The 12,012-nt window shown below is 39.5% G+C and overlaps 1 protein-coding gene across 2 annotated transcripts in view; it reads left to right on the top strand.

Moving 5' to 3' along the window:
- fcho1 (FCH and mu domain containing endocytic adaptor 1) overlaps nt 1–12,012 on the top strand; it is a 38,685-nt gene that overhangs the window by 14,225 nt on the left and 12,448 nt on the right. Inside the window, exons 3-16 of one of the 2 annotated variants that reach the window (XM_019875281.1) lie at nt 143–234; nt 1,566–1,640; nt 2,225–2,366; nt 2,461–2,613; nt 2,938–3,042; nt 3,933–4,031; nt 4,179–4,275; nt 4,512–4,629; nt 4,845–4,869; nt 6,439–6,499; nt 9,617–9,798; nt 9,976–10,000; nt 10,729–10,779; nt 11,463–11,514. In XM_019875281.1, coding sequence (XP_019730840.1) covers nt 143–234; nt 1,566–1,640; nt 2,225–2,366; nt 2,461–2,613; nt 2,938–3,042; nt 3,933–4,031; nt 4,179–4,275; nt 4,512–4,629; nt 4,845–4,869; nt 6,439–6,499; nt 9,617–9,798; nt 9,976–10,000; nt 10,729–10,779; nt 11,463–11,514 — 1,277 coding nt within the window. The remainder of the gene's footprint in view (nt 1–142; nt 235–1,565; nt 1,641–2,224; nt 2,367–2,460; nt 2,614–2,937; nt 3,043–3,932; nt 4,032–4,178; nt 4,276–4,511; nt 4,630–4,844; nt 4,870–6,438; nt 6,500–9,616; nt 9,799–9,975; nt 10,001–10,728; nt 10,780–11,462; nt 11,515–12,012) is intronic. The other variant, XM_019875282.1, reaches the window with a different exon arrangement.

The following is a 12,012-nucleotide window of genomic DNA, read 5'->3' as shown; positions in this document are numbered from 1 at the left end:
TCTTTGTCCATCCTGAATCTATTCAGAAACAGTTGTACTATACAGTATAGCACTAAAGAATTACTTCGAGCGTCACACTGGTTTGTTGTTAGCTAGCAGCTAGAGTTTTAAGAATTTGCGTTATGTATTTGTGTCTTGACAGGGGGAGAAGAATGCAGGCTTTGACGTGCTTTACCACAACATGAAGCATGGCCAGCTGGCAACCAAAGAACTCGCTGAGTTTGTACGGGAGAGGTAAGGTTGATGCGGATTTGTGAAAATCTATGAGGGAGGTTATGCGTGTGATCTCTGCACGCATGTACTTCAAGTGTTTGAGGGGATTCTGCCGGTGTTGTGCGAAATTGTTCAGCTGCTTTAAGCAGACCCACTTGGATTTCATGCTTTTATCTTTACAAGTTGTTCATGATTGATGCCTTCCTGATGCTGCTTTGTCGAAGATGGTAGCGTGAACACACTCTCAGCAACACTTACGCAGTATATTATACGCTTGGCTTTACAAAGGGGATATCATAGTTACAGTTTGTCCTTGCTGCAGATTACTTACATTTACATTGTTTCGAGTTCTAAACTAAATTGGAGATCAACCAGCGTCTTTCAACAGGTTGTGTTTGACCTTATTTGTTCCACTTTTTACATTAAATCAGAAGTGATGTGCTCCCATGTCTTATTGAAGTTAATGGTTTATTATATTGGATCTACTCCAATTAAGAGTTAGCTATGATAAAATTGGAAGCCGTGATGAGTTTCCTCATGCAGGGCGGACAGGCAGCATGCACTGTCACTGCGAGTGATATAATCGGAGGCCCTATTCTTATTCCTTGGAAGGGACAATTCACTTCTCTGCTGAGACAGGCAACAAACCAGCTGTCCAAAATTGACGAGTGTGGGATCCTACAGGATGAGCGAGTATGTGGTGCTGATAAAATACAAGAGTACATCCATCTTCATCTTCACCTACGTTCCCGGATGTCTTTAAAAAAAAGAGAGAAGATTTTTAAGAAAAGACCTACTGCACCAATTTTCTTTTGTTGTTGCCGTCTGTCAGCAATGGTGATAGCTTATAGCTCGATACCCACACAAATACACAACTTGAACATATTTCAAGACCAGCACCATGTGTGTGTTTATATTAAACTCAAAGTCCTCAGAAACAATTATGTTTCCCCTTTGGATATTTGGATGAATATTGTTGCCTCATATCCCCTTGGGGTCTGCAGATTTGTTTTTAAAGTTTAATGCGCAGCCTTTCCACATTACCGTAGTCCATTAATATTTACAGCATAGCTTACAGTATATTAGCATTTACCTAGCACTGACATTCTGTGAAATAAAATATGCATCCTCTTTAAAATATCAGGCCTTAATTATGATGTTGTGCGCCACTGCTTTTTGAGTTAGTCAATAAGGGACAGGAATGAAAAATAAAGATGATTCCGATGCACCTTTGCACTACAGATGGGCAGAGTGTGTCGGGCTGAATTGTGCTGCTATGTTCAGGCTTCCATGACTATCTTTAAATAAGAGTCACTCTATGTTATTCTGCTGATATTTTTTGTTTCTTCCAGAGCTGCCATTGAGGAAACCTACTCTAAATCCATGGGCAAACTGGCTAAAATGGCCAGCAATGGAAGCCCGCAAGGGTGAGTGGTCACATGAAAATAAAGATTGCCAATAAATTGTGTCAGTGGAAGTGTGTTGATCCTTTATTATAAATAGTGCCATGGCTCCGTATAAGTTATGGATGAGTACCATCTGCACAACCATCCAGCCAAATGTTCACAGTCACTGCTTGTTCTTTTTTTTGTTTCTTTCAGTTCTCTGCGCTACTTACATAATCCAAGCACTTATACCATCTTGTCATATATATTGTATGTTATTCTTTTATGCAGGAGAACATTTGTCCATCCTTTCAAAGTGAAGGAGCAGTCTTGCTATACTTAAACAATACTTATGTTGTGTATTTCAAAGGGGAAGGTGAGGGTCACTGTGGCCACATACTAGTTGTTACCATCTCAGGAAGTGGATGGATTTTAATTACGTGGTCCATATGTTCAAAAATGGACTCATTTCAATGTGGTGGGCAAAAGTCAAGGCACTCTGACCAAAACAATATTACATGTAGCTTTTCTCATGAAAAGACAATTTGGTTACTAGAAGCACTGGAATTTCTGAATTCCTTCTTATTTGCATTGCGTTTGTGTGTGTGTGTGTGTTTTTCCCCCAGGACGTTTGCACCAATGTGGGATGTGTTCAGGGTGTCTTCTGACAAACTGGCTCTCTGCCATCTTGAGCTCATGAGAAAGATGAATGATCTAATTCGGGACATCAACAAGTACGGGGATGAGCAGGTCAAAATTCATCGCAAGGTATATTAATTTGGGAACATTTTTCTCTCATTGTAAAAAGAAGAGAAAGAGATTCTAATATATTTCACCATATTTTTTTGTGTATGTTATTCAGACAAAGGAGGAAATGGTGGGGACCGTTGAGGCCGTGCAGGCGCTGCAAGTTCAGAGCGGGCACCTTCAGAAGTCCAAAGAGGGTTACCATGCCAAATGTTTAGAGCTGGAGCGGCTCAGGAAGGAGGGAGCCCCACAAAAGGAACAGGAGAAGGTTAGCTCCTACTTATTATTTGTTTTTTGTTTTTTTTAAATCACCTGTAATTCTAAGCAATGTGGGACTCAATCAATAAATAAATGTATATTGCAATTGATAACATTATGCGCCCTGCCAATGGCTGGCAACCAGTTCAGTGTGTCGTCTGCCTTTCGCCCCGAGTCAGGTGGGATAGGCTCCAGCAGCCTCCCATGACCCGTTCAGGATAAGTGGATGGATGTGTTGAAGATGGATGGATAACATTGATTTTGAAAAATTCACAAATCAAGCTTTTTTTTTTCTCCCATTAATTATAATATGAGGTCATTTCTCCCTTACCAGGCGGAGCTAAAGTCGAAGAAAGCGGCAGAATCGTTTGCACTGTGCATTGAAAAGCACAATCGTGTAGGAGGAGAGTTCGAACAGAAGATGAACGAGTCTGCTCAGGTCAGCTCTGATTCCAAGACCCTTTTCATTTTTTGATTTTTTTTTTTGTCCACCACCTTACATTTACAATTTATATGTGCTTTTCAGTCCCAACCATACTCTTAACCTCCTGAATCATATGGTCTCTTGACATGTTAGTCAACATTATGCCACTGCCTCCGCCCAGAAATCAAAACTAAACCTATCTAATCATACATACTGCACCCTTGTTCCCTTAATAACTACCTCCACACTGCCATGGTTACTGTTGCTCTCTCCATGGAGATAATCAACAAACCGTAATGACTGCCTCTTTCTTTTACATTTCAAATGCTTTTGAGAATTATTGTTTACAGTTATCTCTTGTAAAGCTTATTGGAAAACCTTTAAGAATAAATAGAGCATCCGCAAGTGACTCACTAATGGAGTTTTCAGCATATTCAGCAAAAATTAAGATTGTCACATATTAGTTCCTGGAAGTAAATGATCATTATACAAAGTGATTATTTATACAGCCTTCTGCTAAATATTAATGCCTGCAGAAATCGTTTTATATGTAAGTAGCTATTTCCTTGTGGATAACATTTTCTTTTTTTTCCTGTCTTTGTATTATAGTTCATATCTTTATAAGATATTGTTTCTCTGGACTTTTTGATTAGATTTATTAGATTTAATTGCCCACAGAAAGCATAGCCATTTCCCATGGTGCTGTGAAAAACAATAAGTAACCTAATTGCAGACATTCACACATTATATACGACATGCTGGCTAATGGAGATATTTCAACAAGGTCTCAGTGGTAACCCAAGAATGAAAGAATTTTCAAAATAAAATCTCAGTACATGCGGAATGAACTATTAAGGTGGAAAAAAAGACTAATTGTGTGTCTGTATGGATATGTGTTTGTGTAGAGGTTTCAGGAAATTGAGGAGGCCCATTTGCAACAGATGAAGCAGTTAATTAAAGGTTATTCCCACTCCATCGAAGATACTCATGTACAAGTTGGGCAGGTATGTTTGACGGCTCACTAAAAGACACATTTAGCCATGCATTATTTTGGGCCACTGGTAACATCTCGGCCCCAACATCACACCCAGTTTTCCATAAACTGTTTGCATATTTTGCAACAAAATGATCATTTTCCTTCTCTGCTGCAGGTACATGAGGAATTCAAGCAAAATGTAGAAAACATTGGCATCAATAACCTCATACAGAAATTTGCTGAACTGAAGGGCACCGGGAAGGAGAGGCCAGGTAATTAACTCACCCAGATAAAATGCCTACTTTGCACGAAATTCAACTTGCAAGACCACATGATGAACATGACAGAATAATTCAGACTAGGAAAATAAAGTGGGAGTAAATCCATATTTTGAGCTTCTGTGTAGTTAAAATACAAGGATTTAAGCAGTGTGTACTACACTGTATAAACTGTGCATGGCAAGGGCATACCAAATAAACGGACAAGTGCTTATTTGTGTGTGCTGCAGCTGTAGTTGGTTTTGAGGAGTACATAACAGCAACAGCACCTGAGGGTGGGAAGAAGAGTCGGGCAAAAGCCTTCAGGATCCCCGGACTGGGCAAGAGGGACAAGGAGCCAGACTCCACGTAAACACAAAGAAATGAACACACACACACATGCACATGCACGCGCACACACACACACACACACACACACACACACACACACACACACACACACACAGACAGACAAACCTTGTCCTGATCTTTTGTTTGATGGGCTGTAGATTATTTTGTTTCTGGCTTCAATTTATTTTACTGAATAATTAAAGCATATTGATTCCCGGGTGTTTGTTTTGCAGGGATTCCGCTGTGACAGAGATACCGGTCAGTATTCCACCTTACTCACAGCCACCTCAGCACTTGCTAGTGACAATAACATCAATCTAGTCTGACTGCAAAAACTCTCATTCTTTTATAACAGCGATGGGCAACTCAAATGATGGTGGGGGCCACAATTTTTCATAAGCGCTACTGTCCTGCCACATAGGAAGACCATGCACTTCCTAACCAGATTCATGACAAAAATACTCTGTATTTTAAATGCAGACAAAATGTCTTGATATATTTCACACCCAATGCATGCATAAATGATCCAGCCTTCAACACCAAAGCGTTTGAAAAATCAAATAACCACATTCTGTGATCCCCCCGTGCCTAAAAATTAGCATTCAAGGATGGCACAAAACTTCTGGATAGCAAACCAACATTAGGTGCTAGAACTCATTTTGTGTAATTTTTCACAAAACCCAACTAACTCAAAATTGTATTATTCAGGCACTCTGTTTGTCCTGCATTGCATTCCAAATCTACCTTAAATTATTCGGCCTATTCACGTTGCAGTATAGGGCTGTATAAGACCCGGTGCAAGCACATCTAAAGCTACCGCTATATCAGAAGACTTGGAAGATTTGGAAAAGACCCTTGGAAAACTGTCATTCCACAGCTGCTCACAATTAAATGCAAGTTAGAGTTTTTAGTCACATCAGAGTCTCAGACTGAGATATTAGAAAAACTGCGAATTTTGCAGGGTCACTTTTTTTTACAAAACTACAACTACCGGTATATTGTTGAGGTACGTTTTTCCCCACAATGCAAATTTTTCTCCACATGCTCAGTGGGGTTTTTGACGGTGTGTCCACTTCATCCATGCTGCTCTTGTGCTTAATTTCAGTTTCCTATTTCCAGTTTGGTGAGAGCTCATCCATCAGTTGTTGGTTGTGTCACGTCTCTTGAAGGATTTTCAGTTCTACGTATGAAGTGGCATCCTAAACACCAACAGCTATAGAAGCAACTTTGAGGATCATTAGTTTGAAATGATTATTTTGTCGATGACCTAGACAAAAACAGGAAAAGGCTAAACGCATGGTTTTAAGATCACGGAATAAACAAACAATAACAAGATTGAACTTGGTTTGTCATTACAAATCCCACAGACAGGTAAGCTAATGTCACAGTTGAAGCTCGCAATAGGAACTCTGGTTTGGGACGAGTAAAAAAATAATTTCAAAAATGCCATTGTGAACATTTAAGTACAGGTACATAACGTAAGTAGGGGTGAGAGGGTATGTGAAAACTATCTGAACTGTTTGTTTCGACTGTGGCATTTCCATTCACAGTCATACACCCTCCCATCCCCCTTCTGTTTAATAACGAGGTGAAGTGATGTGCACTTGAAAGTAGCTCCCTTGCACCTAAACATAGACGCCAATGACAGAATGCCAAAAAAGCAAAGCAATGTGTAGCTACTAGTCAATAGTGGAAAGTAAGAAGGTGCAGACACATTGCGATTCGACACTCGCTTGTGACTTCCACATATGTGACTTAATCCCACCCCTTTGCTTGATTCTATTTTTATCAGGCTGTCCTAAAGTTTCAATTAATTGTGTTTTGCAGAATTCACCCTTTGATGTTGATGATGAAGGATTTGTCATCCGAGCTGACAGCACTCAAAATGATATCCTTTTTCCCCGCTCAAAACACTACCGGCATTTGGACACACAATGAACTAATGATAATAGATCTTTATTTTATTTTATGTATTTTTTTTTTTTTTTTAATTACAAATTTGTTATGGGGCCAAGAGAAACAAGAACGACTTTTGAGCATTCTGGGAGCATAACATTTTTCTGCAAAAGCGTCACCAAATGTGCAGTTTGACAAAAATGTATATCCATTTTGAAATTTAATTTAATTTTAGTTTCTTTTTTAGGAGATGAGAATTTCAGAGTTACTCGCTTTGTATTTTCATAGTACCGTATGTATATAGGTGTCGCAGTGATAAACTGGTTACGACATCCGCCTCACAGTGCAGAGGTTGTGGGTTCAAATCCGAGCTGGTGACAAGTTAAGGGTGTAGCTTAAATCTTGCCCCAAGTCAGCTGGGATAGTCTCCAGCACACCCGTAGCCATCGCGAGGATAATCAGTACAGAGAATGGATGGATGACGAATATGAGGGTAATAGACAGTATTAATTGGGAGTAGTTTATTCATGGATTTCTTTGCTATCCCAGCATACACATACAGGGAATTACTTTTTGGCAGCATGCTACCGTTGTTACCAAGTTTGCCTCTTCTTCGGTTAAGGGTTTGAATGTTGGCTCCAGCCTTTTTGCATTTGCCTGATCTCCTCAGATACCGGTACATGTGGACAAAATTGTTTGTACCCCTCTATAAATGAAGGAAAAATAAGAATCATAAAAGAAAAAAAATATTTTAAAATATTAACCATTGAAAATGAAATATTTCTTTTGAATTGTAGTTAAACCGAATAATAAAAAAAAAAAACATGAAACAGTTCTGGACAAAAATGAGGGTATCTTTGACTAAATATTTTGTTGCACAACCTTTTGAGACAGTCACTGCTATCAAACAATTTTTCTACCTTTCACAGAGACTTCTGTTCCTCTCAGCAGGTATTTTGGCACTTTTTTTCATGAGCAAACTGCTCTAATCGTCTCAAGTTTGAAGGGTACTATTTTCACAAGGCATATTTCACAAGCTTCGCATCCTTCCACAGGTGTTCAATAGGATTTAGATCAGGGCTCATAGAAGGCTACCGGTACTTCAGAACAGTCCCATTTTTTTGCTCTTCGCCATGCTTGGGTGTTTTTAGCTATGATTTGAAATGAGACCAAACTTTTTGACACTGGGCAGCACATTTCTCTCTAGAATGCCTTTATCGTCTTGAGATTTCATTGTACCCTGCACAGATTTACGTAACACACCCTTGTGTCAGATGCAACAAAGCAGCCCCAGAACATAACAGAGCCTCCTTCATGTTTCACAGTAGGGACAGTGTTCTGTTCTTGGTATGCTTCATTTATGTGTCTGGGAACGTACAGCTGATGTGCGTTGCCAGAGAGCTCCAGTTTTGTCTCGTCTGTCCGTAGGATATTAATTCAGAAGATTTGTAGCTTAGTAATATGTAATTTGGCAATTTTATTATGATTTATTTTCAACTGTGGTGTCCTCCTTGTTCGTCTCTCATCACGGGTTGTGCGATCTGCCACTGATGTACCTTGACCTTGGAGTTCACATTTAATTTCTTTGGAAGTTTTTCTGGGCTCTTTTGTTATTATTTGTATTAGCCGTTTCTTCAATTTATCATCAGTTCTCCTCCTGGAGCCACATCCCGCAAGGTTGGCTGCAGTCCCGTGGATCTGAAATTTCTGAATAATATGTGCACCTCTAGTAGCAGGAACATCAGCTTGCCTAAAGATGGTCTAATAACATGTACCTTTCGTGTGCTTGTCGATAGTTTTATTTTTCTAATCTTCTGAGACAACAAGTTTGAAGACACCAGTGATGCGAATTAGATGACATATCTTGGTTGAATGTGTGCCTATTGTCTTTCCAGGGGTATCATCATTTTTGTCCAGGCCTATTTCATGAGGGTTCTTTAAATTCTTTTGAGCCACAATTGAAAAGTAATGTCTGATTTTCATTGATGAATTTTCCATTTGATTATTATTTCTTTTGTTGCTGTTGTTATTAATATAATTTTTCTTTCATGAAGGGGGGGGGGGTAAACCAACAATTTTGTTCACGTGTATTTGCGTAGGTTTTCTACGGATACCTACATCCCTAATTTGCATTAAAATAAACATCACAGCACAGGATTCGGTCTCACATAAAAATAATTTCAGTCAAACTAAACTATAGTATCCCATGTGTCTTCGAGATTACACAAGCATGACTCTCACATCACACACAGAAAACAAGCAGTTTTCACTGAATTAGACCTCATGTGACTGAGCACACTGAAATGCTCAATAGAAACATCTCAAATGGAGTGCAATTAGAGGTAAGGATGTTTAAACAAACGGTGACATTGATTGCGTCATTGACTGTTGAGTGAGACAATTGCTTAAATCTATATTCTAATTAACTCAAATGAATGTGTGCATGATTACCGTCATTAAATCTCGAGGAGAAATTCAAGACTAACTGCTTCGCACCAACACGTGCACTAAACTGACTCATGCCCTGGCGTCACTTTTTGTTTATCATTGCTAACGCTGCCTTGTCCTGACAGCCTCAAGATAACAACTGCCGTCTTTGTCACTGCCCTCTTTTTCCTCATTAGACACAGTACAACCTCATGTGACAAGGAGTGAAAACAGAGACAGGAAGTGGTTGGTATGTTGAAAAAAACTCTTTGTCACTGCCCTCTTTTTCCTCATTAGACACAATACAACCTCATGTGACAAGGAGTGAAAACAGACAGGAAGTGGTTGGTACGTTGAAAAAAACAAACAATCTCTGACACATCCTCTAATGTGCTATTGTCTCTGTTTGTCATCTCCGCCTGTTTTATGAACTTTCTGTATTCCTTCTTTATGCTCCAAGAATCTAATTTATTTCTTCTCTCCAAGGACTCTGTCCCGATATGGGAACGTGGGCTGTAAAAACTTACCAAGTTTTCATCTATTGTAATGTGCTCACCGGTTAGTGTACCCTGTGGATGCTATCAGATTATGATTATTATTATGATTATTATTTTTACATTACCTGCACCAAACAGCATCACGGCATGTGTTATGAGGCTTTTCCTTGACTCTTTGTTGTCACGTTGCTCTAAAGAGAAGGACACAAATTTCTACTCCAGTGACTCCGATTTTGATGATGACGAACCCAAGAAGTTCCAAATCCAGATCAGACCGGTGACCAACAGCAACCGCAGCTGTGCCGCTGCTTGTGAGAAGGAGCTGAAAGCTACCGTTGGAACTCTTACCCTGCCACCTAACCAGAGGGTATAGTATGCATTCGTGGTCTCGAAGGATTATTATGCCTTTGAATAAGAGAATGAGGCTAAAACGAAAAAATAAAAATCCAAACCTTGCAAAATGTTAAAGTAGGTTTGTTCTTATGTCTGACAACAGTATAAGCGCTGGGTATCTAAGTTGCCTTTTTGTCTTCTTGTCTTACAGGGAAATGTCAAAAGGCATCTTTCTCGTAAGTTGTTTTTAAAAAAATGTTTTTATACTGTCCCATCATCCCTGAGGTAAACGTGAACCTTTTAAAATACTAGTAATAATAATTATACAGTCCTCTCCAAAAGTTTTCGAACAGTGAAGCCAGTGTTTTGTTTATGCGATAGACTGAATAGATTTGTTTGAGGTCAACACTTCAGACTTTAATTCTCGTTATTTCCATCTGGATCGAGTTATATTAAAGAGATTAGCATTATTTATAATGAGACACAACTTCTTTTGGTGAGAAATAGTATTGTACAGAAACATTTCAAAATTCAATAAAGTGGTAAAGACTGAATTCAGCTCACCACTGTAAATAAATGAATTGGTAAGTAAAATAATCAACCTCACTGAATGCCCAATGGGAAGCAATTGTTTTTCCTTCCCAAACTGCAGCCTTATACGATTTGAAAATTTAATTAGATTTTAATTAGATTGCAATGCCGATTTTAATTTAATTGTTCAGCGCTGAAGAGCCTGTCTTCTATGTTGTGTAGCTGATCCAGAGGAAAATACCCGCAATAAAAGCTCATATATTGGTGTTTTTTCTCATGTTAATCTTTTGATAAATCAGATGTTTGCAGTCTTATGAAAAAAAAAAAAGGAAATTTAACTCTCTGTTCCAATGTATTTGGAGGGGAGTGTGTGTCAAAGGTTAGATAACACAGTCCTGCAAACTTGCATGATTCTGAATGTATGTCTTGGCAGGAAACTCGAGTACAGGTGGGCGTACGGATGATGAAGGCACTTCCCCGAAAGGTTTTTTTTTCTTTTATCTGTTTCTCTGTATTTTGTTGCCAGCTTTCTCCACCAGGCCAAAGAAAAAAAATCGTGTGGAAATTCAGAACAGCAAAATTATTTTACTCCGTTAAATTTCTGTCTACGTATTGTACGTATTTGTACAATGTTGTTGTAAAACTACCACTTTCCATATTTTGTATACTCTTTCACCGACTGTCAGAAAAAGAAGACTGTATTTTGATTATGAACAAGTACAGTGTTAGTGGTACTCTAAATCTCATCAAGCATGACTGTGGCGATGAGTTTTCGGAGCCAACTGGCTGACCTTGCACGGACCACCATCCAGTAGTCACAGCCGCCTTCTGCTCTCATGCCTCGATGTAATATATTTGCTAAGCAACACTATTCGCCGGCTGCCAACGGCTTTGGCTGCAGTTTGGGATTTCATGAAGCTGCTGCACTCCAATAGCAGCGAGGTGTTCATTTAAATCAAGAGGTGACGAGATCAAGAAGAAAGCAGTGTTGACAATCATGACGGAGGGAACGGCTCTGGTTGGGGATTAGTGATGTGGCGAATTGCTTGTGCTTCTTTCATGGGTAACGCCACTCGTTGTTCCTGATTGTCTTCTCTCTGACTTCTTGTCATCCCCTCCATGCTCTAAACTTTTTTGCCGCTAAGTCACATAGTGTTCTATTTATAGATGGTGACCAGGAGGGCCTGCGCAGGTCAACTTCCAGTCCTGATCACAGCAGGTGAGATTTTCTGCCCCTTTTATCGTCACATTGTGTGAACGTGCACATAACTGGAGATGTTGTTTGCTGTCCCCTGAAAATGACACAACAGTACCTAAGGTCTCATCTTGTGAACGTCACATGACCAAGCCCAGAAAACAGGTTCGCCGTGACTCAACTCAACTCAACTGTATTTATAGAGCACTTTCAAACAGCCATCGCTGCATACAAAGTGCTGTACATGGAGCAATTTAACATATACAACAAACAGTAAAGCAAATCGGTAATAAAGACGGTAGAAAGGACCGAACAGCAAAACCAAGAACAAATCTAAGTCATGCTGAGTCAAATGCCAAAGAATACAAGTGAGTTTTGAGGCGGGTTTTGAAGATGGGCAGCGAGGAGGCTTGCCGAATGTTCAGTGGGAGGTCATTCCAGAGAGAGGGACCAGCAACAGAAAAGGCTCGATCCCCTCTGAGCCTCAGTTTAGTTCTTGGTACTTCTAATAATGTCTGGTCC

The sequence above is a fragment of the Hippocampus comes genome, unplaced genomic scaffold, assembly GCF_001891065.2.
Source record: "Hippocampus comes isolate QL1 unplaced genomic scaffold, H_comes_QL1_v1.1 scaffold132, whole genome shotgun sequence".
NCBI classification, from domain to species: Eukaryota; Metazoa; Chordata; class Actinopteri; order Syngnathiformes; family Syngnathidae; genus Hippocampus; species Hippocampus comes.
Note: the sequence above shows the minus strand (reverse complement) of the source record. Positions and strands in the feature narration are given on the sequence as shown.